This window comes from Physella acuta, unplaced genomic scaffold, assembly GCF_028476545.2.
Source record: "Physella acuta isolate Inbredline_101_S28 unplaced genomic scaffold, ASM2847654v3 ptg000362l, whole genome shotgun sequence".
Classification (NCBI taxonomy): domain Eukaryota; kingdom Metazoa; phylum Mollusca; class Gastropoda; family Physidae; genus Physella; species Physella acuta.
In genome coordinates this window covers 665,542-674,753 of record NW_026731881.1, presented here as the reverse complement: position 1 = coordinate 674,753, position 9,212 = coordinate 665,542, and the positions used below count along the sequence as shown (strand labels likewise).

General features: G+C 37.8%; 1 protein-coding gene across 1 annotated transcript; it reads left to right on the top strand.

Annotated features, from left to right (window-relative positions):
- The first annotated feature begins 5,639 nt into the window (after positions 1-5,639).
- LOC131941449 (chymotrypsinogen 2-like) lies at positions 5,640-9,212 on the top strand. Its single transcript, XM_059300712.1, has 6 exons — positions 5,640-5,644; positions 5,691-5,839; positions 6,294-6,431; positions 6,952-6,999; positions 7,974-8,116; positions 8,975-9,212. Exons 1-6 carry the CDS (start codon positions 5,640-5,642, stop codon positions 9,137-9,139), a joined length of 648 nt encoding a protein of 215 aa, XP_059156695.1. The 3' UTR covers positions 9,140-9,212.

Below are 9,212 nucleotides of genomic sequence, written 5' to 3'. Positions count from 1 at the left end.
TTACATTTACGTTTATGATTGCGTATATATTATTCTTTGCGTTCATGTTTGCGTGTATGTTTATATTTGTGCGTACGTTTGCGTTTATGTGTGTGTTTGCGTTTATGTTTGCGTTTGTTTTTGTATTGTTCAAACGTCCATGTTTACATAAAGACTTTTAATTTAAAATTTAATACATAGACCGGGCAGCAAATGATAGGCTATGTGATGCTTAATGAGCACACAAGTCATGTCCCTTTATGGATATATTTCTCTCTAAGTGCAGGCTCTATTCGGGTTCGGCTAGTATTTAATAACTTTACAATAGAATATAATCGAGTAGAAAAAGACTTGACCACCGATTTAACATGAACGATGATTGCATAATTGAACGGAAAATTTCTACATTTTAAAAAGAAATTTATTTAATTTAAAAAAAGTTAAATAAACATCTAATTTCAGTGTCAGTATACTGAGAAAAAATAAACCGGGAGTGATCTCCCCTAAACTTTCTCGAATATTCTTATATAACTTGGAATGTAGACATGATTTTTAATTACTTAAACTTTTAAAAATAGAATAGAATCTCATAGAAAAAAACATTGCGCACCAAAGAAACGCCGAAACAAAATGTGCATAATAGTGCGCAATATTATTAGTACTTTAAAAATTTACATTAGTTTTTTGAGAAATCGGAAGTAGCATAAATTACTACTTCCGGTCAACGGAAATTACTCAAAATTTAAAAGAAGGTAGAGAATTAGATCTTTTACTTACACGTGAAATTTCATTTATCTATCTGAAATAGTACTCAAGTTATAGGCTTTTGAAAAATTCAAAGTAGAAAAAGTACCACTTCTGGTTGTCGGAAATCGCTCAAAAGTTGATACGGATCTACGATTTTGATATAATACTTATATATGAAATTTCATCAACCTAGCTGTAACGGTACTCAAGTTATCGTGTTTACACACAGACACACAGACACACAGACACACACACACAGACATACAGACAAGATTGCAAAATTATGTTTTTCCGTATCAGTGAGGCGTAAAACGTCGAGATTTGTAAAAATCTCGATTTTTTTTTTTTGCACGATTACAATACTTTCTCTATACTACGTATATACGAGAAAGTAAAAAGCACAAATAATGTTTTACACTCTTGGAACATAATCATTAAAACTAAAGCCGAAAGCTAATAATGGATTGTAACACATAGACATCAAACATTGCAAAAATTAACACGATAGTCAGCCATCTTTATTTTAAAGCGAAGTTTTGCCCCATGAATGAAGTTCAAAGTTCAATTCGGCCTAACCCTTACACGCAGTCCTTATATAAGCAGATGCCTAAAGCCCTGGCTCCTGACGTGCGGTACAAATAGACTCAAACAAACGGGGTAAAGAACAAAACTGTCAGGTTCTTTTCTACTCAATTTTTTTTAGCTGTTACAGATACACAGACGTGTGAAAATAATGATACAGTCTTTTGCAGAATAAACCGGGAGTGATCTCCCCTAAACTTTCTCGAATATTCTTATATAAAATAACAGGGAATGGGAACTCGGGCTATAGACATGATTTTTAATCCATTTTAAATACTTAAAGTTTTAAAAATAGAATAAAATCTCGTAGACAAATTAATTGCACACCAAGTGAACGCGAAATAAAAAAGCGCATAATAGTGCGCAATATTATTATTACTTTTAAAATTTACATTAGTTTTTTGAGAAATCGGAAGTAGCATAAAGTACTACTTCCAGTCAACGGAAATGACTCAAAATTTAATAGAAGGTAGAGAATTAGATCTTTTACTTACGTATGAAATTTCATTTATCTATCTGAAATAGTACTCAAGTTATAGGCTTTTGAAAAATTCAAAGTAGGAAAAGTACCACTTCCGGTTATCGGAAATTGCTCAAAAGTTGATACGGATCTACGATTTTGATTAAATACTTATATATGAAATTTCATCAACCTAGCTGTAACGGACACACACACACACACACACACACACACACACACACACACACACACAGACACACAGACATACGGACAAGATTGCAAAATTATGTTTTTCCGTATCAGTGAGATGCAAAACGTCGAGATTTGCAAAAATCTCGATTTTTTTTTTTTGCACGATTACAAGACTTTCTCTATACTTCGTATATACGAGAAAGTAAAAAAGAAGAGAAAAAAAGGCCAATACAACTTACCTCATCGTCTAAGTAGGCCTACATCGTGATCTATTTGAATTTGTCTGACAACTCAAGAGAGGCAGAGGAATGTTTTCATGTAAATAATAAACCCTAACCCTATACAACAGATGATGTCACCACTACAGGTAATGGCACTGTTCCAGACTGCAGGTAACTGAGACAAACAACAGATAGGTCACGTGATCCGAAGGATTGACACGACATTCCCCGTGGGTCAACAAGCCACGTGATCCCCGAGACTTCAGTTTCATGACGTCACGTAAATTTAACAGGTGATGACCTGTGGTCAAACCCCAGTCCCGTGATCACAAGAAACACAACTCTATCCAAACTGTATTGATTCCCTCTTCACACGTCATATCTTTGTTAACTCAGAATTGTTTGTGTTGATCAAGTTGCGATGGTATGCCTTTAGTGCAACTAGAATAGGTAATAGAATAGCAATGATATGCCTTTAGTGCAACTAGAATAGTTAATAGAGTTGCAATGATATGCCTTTAGTGCAACTAGAATAATTAATAGAGTTGCAATGATATGCCTTTAGTGCAACTAGAATAATTAATAGAGTTGCAATGATATGCCTTTAGTGCAACTAGAATAGTTAATAGAGTTGCAATGATATGCCTTTAGTGCAACTAGAATAGAGTTGCTGTGATATACACCTCCTGCCACTAGAACGTTTGATAGAGTTGAAACAATATAATGCACTGATCTGCTTTGCGCCAGTAGAATCATGTTTTCCCTCACTACAAGATCAGACTATAGACCAAATATTTGTAAAAAATTAATTTCGGAAATCTCTCCATCTATATGCAATGACTAGTACTGTTATAAGCGGATCATAAATGAAAAGCTATAAAGGAATAACGTGTAGCTAATTTAAATTTTGCAAAAACTAAGGGATATTTGTGAGAAACTAAAGAAAATTTATAAAAAATTTGAAATGTTTTGTCAGAAACTCAGGAAAGTTTGTCAGAATCCAAGGCAAATTGAACAAAAACTAAACGTCAACAAATTATATAATCTGCATGCATAATACAGAGACGAGTTATCGAATTCGCGTGCAGTGTGAGTGCAACAAGTTCGCTCACATTTTGTCTCTTGAGAGTGGGAGTTCAGCTGTACCCAACCGGATTAGTCTTAATTACTTTATTGCGTTCGTCAGCACTTGGTCACGTGTAACATTGATCTGAACACCTTAGGCGTCTGGTCAACACAAAGTTGATGTTTGTTACCACCTACTGTGTTTGTTCATCTGTGCCTGACATGTATAAAAACCTCCTTATCCACCCACTACTGGCAGTCTTAAGACAGTTCTCTCTACAGGTTGGCAAGTCTCAGCGTCTCAAAGACACGTGAAGACAGCGGCAAGTCTCAACATCGACAAGAAAGAAATGAATTTGTTTCCAGGTGTTCTGATGCTGGTCTTAGGACTGGTGGCCTCACAACAGTGTTCGTATCTTTAATTTCAATTTGTTTAATGTTGGAGAGTGGATTTAGTTAGGTTGGGTAAAGTTGTGAACACACTCTGCTTCTATAAACCAGCTGCTAGATATCGCATGAGACAGATAAACGTTAGATCAGGTGGTGAGATGAAGCACAAGTCATGCTTTTCTAGAAATCTTTCTCTGTCTTGTTTGTATCTGCTTCCACCACTGCTCCCCACTGCTCACCACTAGTCAGACTACCCCCCCCCCCCTAAACAAGACATCTAAACAGACGTCCAGGACATGACTTATGACTTGAGACTTGACTGCTGTTGTTTTACAGACACGTATGTTGAGATAGGACGTGGGGTGTGTCGGTCCTCCTACTACAACACCGTGGGGAAAATCGCCATCCCCAACACCACCCCCAACATGACCTTGGTGGCCAAGGTCATTAACCAATACTCTAATTACAGCTGTGTGGAGGTAAGTGGTCATTTGTGTCATTGGTCATTTGTGTCAGTTGTCATTTGTGTCAGTAGTCATTCGTGTCAGTGGTCAGTTTACTATGTGACTAACTATTCTAATTAAGTTGTCATTCATGTGTGTTTGTGTATTTAAACAATGTTTAAAAAATGCTTAGAACTAAATCCCAATAAACGTGTTGCTGATAATGTTGTACCTCTCCAACAGAACAAGACCTACGGCATCACCACCGACAACCTCTACCTCTGGATCACGGGCCTCTGCTACGCTGAGTTCGCCATCTACTCTGTCGTGTTGAATAACACATCTACCACCACAGTAGTTACCACGACGACAGCTAAAGCAGCCACCACCACACCAGCTTCATCCACTACGACTTCCAAAGCAGCAACCACTACACCAGGACTATCCACAACTACTAAAGCAACACCCACAACAACTACGAAAGCAGCAACAACCACCACACTATCACAATCTACAACAACCAAATCAGCAACCACAACAACAGCACCATCCACAACAACCACTAAACCCTCTAGTACAACAATTTCTATAGTCAATTGTAAGTACATTCCATTTTTAATTGAAATATAAGAATTGCATTGTCGAAATATACTAGCGCAAGGATATTGTTAAGAAAAGTGAACATTACCTTTGTTCACAGCGTGAAATAAATTTGATGGGCGTGCGATTGAAACTTGATGTTTGAGCTAAACAGTTTCCAGTCACAGACCATAATTTGATTTTAAGTTTATCGAGCCATAATTCTGATTTTATTTAAGGTTGATTATATCATAGCTGTAGTATTTTATTTTTTAGATCGACTCTAAAATCTTGTAATGACTATTGTGATGTTATTGTTTAATGCGCATTAGTGCCAAAACTTAAAAAATATTCTTAAATTACAATAAATCTATAATATGTAAATCTAAGTTTTAAGTAAAAAGGTTTTATTAAACGTTTGAAAATGAGCATAAGGCTGTAGCTATTTAACAAAGAACCTAATAGTAAACCATGCTAATTGTCGTTTCTTGCATTTAATTTCGCAAATTCTAATTTAAAATCAAGAAATCAATGTCATCTTAACCTGCTTATTTAAGCATGTATGCACTCCACGGTGTAAGTTAAAAGATGTAATTGCTGCTGCAAATTATCCAGTTAGATGTTTACATGTGACCGTCAAACAATGAAAAGTTTAGTCAATCATTCCTTCATCCCCCCTCCCCCCCCCCCCAGCCCAGTGCGGTGTCGCCAACAGCTCCAAGACGTGTGAGTACCCCTGGATGGTGATGATCTACGATAAACTACACCAGACTGTCTGTAGTGGCTCCATCATTGACCAGACACACATCCTGACGGCTGCCCACTGCTTCGTACACCAGGACGGAACGTAAAGAGTTTTGTTAACTGTGTACACCAGGACCCCGAAAATAGTTTTTAATGAGTAGTTTAACACAAGTTAAGCAAACGCATTAGAGAACTTAACATGTATTGAGTGAACAGAGTTGGGTGAGTGAAACAAAGATGGTGTACACCTTCCCACACCTTGTTCACTCAACTGTTCCCAAATTCCAGGACCGGTGCCATCAGCTACTCGTCGTCCTACGACCTGACCGTCTACACGGGCTCCAGCGTCATGCCGTTTGACGCCAGCGTCCCCGGTGTGGTCAGCAGAAACGTCGTCACCATAGCAACACACGAAAACTTCGACCCAATGACCTTAAGTAGGTTCTAATCTCTTTTTGTACAGCTTCATAGAGATAGCTTAGGTTGTAAACATTGAAAATTAGAAGCTGATTTAGTTTCGAATCTAGGGTCTACACACTACAAGTAGCTTAGGGGCATAATCCCTCATAAAGGGACATAGGGGCACATCAGTGTACCTCACATGCAAAATAGGGACACATTAACCTACATCACAAAGGAACTAAGGGTTACACTAACTCAAACACTTTACACAAACGCTGTAAAGCATTTCACTAACTTACCTATGTTTTAGCTCGCTCTTTTCTACTTCAATAATTGTAAGAAAACGTTCCCATTGTTACAATATTCAGAAATGCAATATGTAGACAAGCAACTCAAAATCAATATTTTAAATAATTTGTTTCTTTACAGTAGTACATTATAAATGATTTTTATTTAAATCTCTTAGCTTTTACAATATTTCTATTCCAGCAAACGACATCGCCCTCCTAGACTTGACCACACCCATCACCTTCGACACGTGCCACAAGCCCATCTGTCTGGTCGACGGTTCCAAAACTCCACAAATGGCATCTGGCTGTAGAGCTATGGGCTGGGGACTTAACGCCAGTAAGTGTATGGGGAGGTGGGTACTGGAGGGAGGGGGGGGGGGATTGGTCTAGTTAGCTCTTGGTATGTGTGTATATGGAGAGGGTTGAGGACTCTAGTTAGTGTCTACAGTGGTGATGTATCATAGGGTACTTCAGAATACCAGCGACATATTTGTTTTCTTACGAAAACATGCACATCTCACAATTTACATTATCTCAAGTGGATGAATGAAGTTCCAAATATGAGAATTCATTAACTGATAAATTGTGTGTACTCTCCTATAGTGCATTGGTTCTATGTTTATATTTTAAAAGTAATATAAAAAAGTAAATCTCCTCTAAATCAAATGTTAATAATTGCTTAGAATAAAACATTCTTTGTATACAAACCAATAATATACATAACTGTTAAAAACTCGATTCTACTGAATTAAGCATTGTTTTATTATAAATTCATGTCCACACTTGTTACTGTATGTCTATTGCATTTTTTTCTATTTTTATTTTTATTCAAGATTTAAAAAACTTTTAATTTGAAGGTACTGTCGTGGCCAGAGACACTGATGAGAGGTTAGCACGGGCACTGGGTATGTATTAAATCTTAACCTAATTACTTCTGTACACATGAATTATCTTTAATGGTTAACAAGTATCAACAAGTGCACTTGTAAACAAAATTAAACATTATACGTCTGGTGTGAGACACAGAATCAAATTACATTTTGTGCTGAAATAGATTTTCTATCTGATAATTCCTTAATATATTTAAAAACAAATAATAGTACTATCTCTTTTTATTACATGTATAATTTGTTTTTTTTTAAATAAATAAATATATGGTAAAGGATAATGGTATCTGATATTTCGTCGTCGTCTTGTTTCGTCAAGTATGCGTCAAACATACGTCAATTATACGTCAAAAATACGTTCAGACCAAAGTCTGTGGCGTCGTCAGGTGGTCTCATCTTGCAGGCAGCACCGCTATCACCATCTACATCACCATCCACATCACCATCCACATCACCATCCACATCACCATCCACATCACCATCCACATCACCATCCACATCACCATCCACATCACCATCCACATCACCATCCACATCACCATCCACATCACCATCCACATCACCATCCACATCACCATCCACATCACCATCCACATCACCATCCATATCACCATCCACATCCACATCCACATTTACATCCACATCCACATCCACATCCATATTAACATCCACATCAACATCCACATCACCATCTACATCACCATGCACATCAAAATCCACATCACTATCCACACCACCTTCCACATCACCATCCACATCCACATCCACATCACCATCACCATCCACATCACCATCCACATCAAAAACCACATCACCATCCACATCAGTATCCACACCACCATCCACATCACTATCCACACCACCATCCACATCACCACCCACATCACCATCCACAACACCATCCACATCACCTTCCATACCCACATCACCACCCACATCACCATGTTTATCACCATGCTGTGGTGATCTAACTTACCGTTGTACATCTACAGCCAGCTCGAGTGGTACCTATGAGAGCACCATAAAGTGGGCGGATGTACCTGTCGTGTCTGACGCCACTTGCCAGTCAACGTACGGTACCTACTACACCGGAAGTAACCTCTGCGCTGGATCTTCTGTGAACAATTCCTGTCGGGTTAGTTGTACATTGGAATAATGTCGCGTCTAGGGGAATGGTAACAGATAGTGTTGTGGATAATTTTTTTTGGTGGGTCATGGCAGATAGTGTTGTGAATGTTTTATTTGGTAACAGATAGTGTTGTGAATGTTTTATTTGGTGGCGGATAGTGTTGTGAATGTTTTATTTGGTGGCGGATAGTGTTGTGAATGTTTTATTTGGTGTGTCATGGGGGATAGTGTTGTGAATGTTTTATTTGGTGTGTCATGGGGGATAGTGTTGTGAATGTTTTATTTGGTGGGTTATGGCGGATAGTGTTGTGAATGTTTTATTTGATGGGTCATGGGGGATAGTGTTGTGAATGTGTTACCCAGGTGAATGATGGAAGGTACCAATGTGAATGTTTTATCTTGGCCTATGGTGGCACTTACTGTTGTGAAACATTTCCATAACTTCGTCAGATTGTGTGATTGTATAGTGTTTGCACATATAACCGCCTATAACATTCACATTTCAACATGTTTTTGACATAGTTATGATGTGTGATTGCGCTACAGAAAACCAAAATAAGAAATTAATCTACGCATGCAGTAAATTAACAGATGTCATGCTTACTTTCCTATTCTCCTGTTTGATATTTCTCACATTTCAGATGATTGGTCATTGTTTTACCTATCAATGTCTTTGTTCGCATTTGGAATTTAACATATTTTTTACATTTAGAATTGGATTTCTTTAATTTCTAAAGTTAATTGTTTGTTTTCCATATTACAACCCTAGTTACGATTAAGTTCCAGAAAGAAACTAGGTTAAAATGTGTACTACATTTAAGTGACCACTAACCCGGTCTAATGCCTCCACTGTCTGATATTGTAGGGCGACTCTGGCGGTCCACTGGCCTGTAAAGAAGCAGACGGCCGCTATTACCAGTACGGCATCGTGGTAGCCGGGGACTGTGGCTATCCTGGCCTCTACACCAAGGTCTCCAGTTTTCTCCCCTGGATAGAACAGATGAAAATATTAATGACGATGGTCGCTTAGGCGAAGTCAAAGTTTCGAATGGTCTCATGTGAACTGTTCGATATCATGAAGAAATAAAGGCATCAAAATCACC

Bases quoted from the DNA above. Each gene is read 5' to 3' on its own strand.
- LOC131941449 (XM_059300712.1), top strand. The intron at 5,840-6,293 runs GTAGGTTCTAAT...TTTCTATTCCAG, and splicing joins CTTCGACCCAATGACCTTAA to CAAACGACATCGCCCTCCTA. The intron at 8,117-8,974 runs GTTAGTTGTACA...CTGATATTGTAG, and splicing joins CTGTGAACAATTCCTGTCGG to GGCGACTCTGGCGGTCCACT.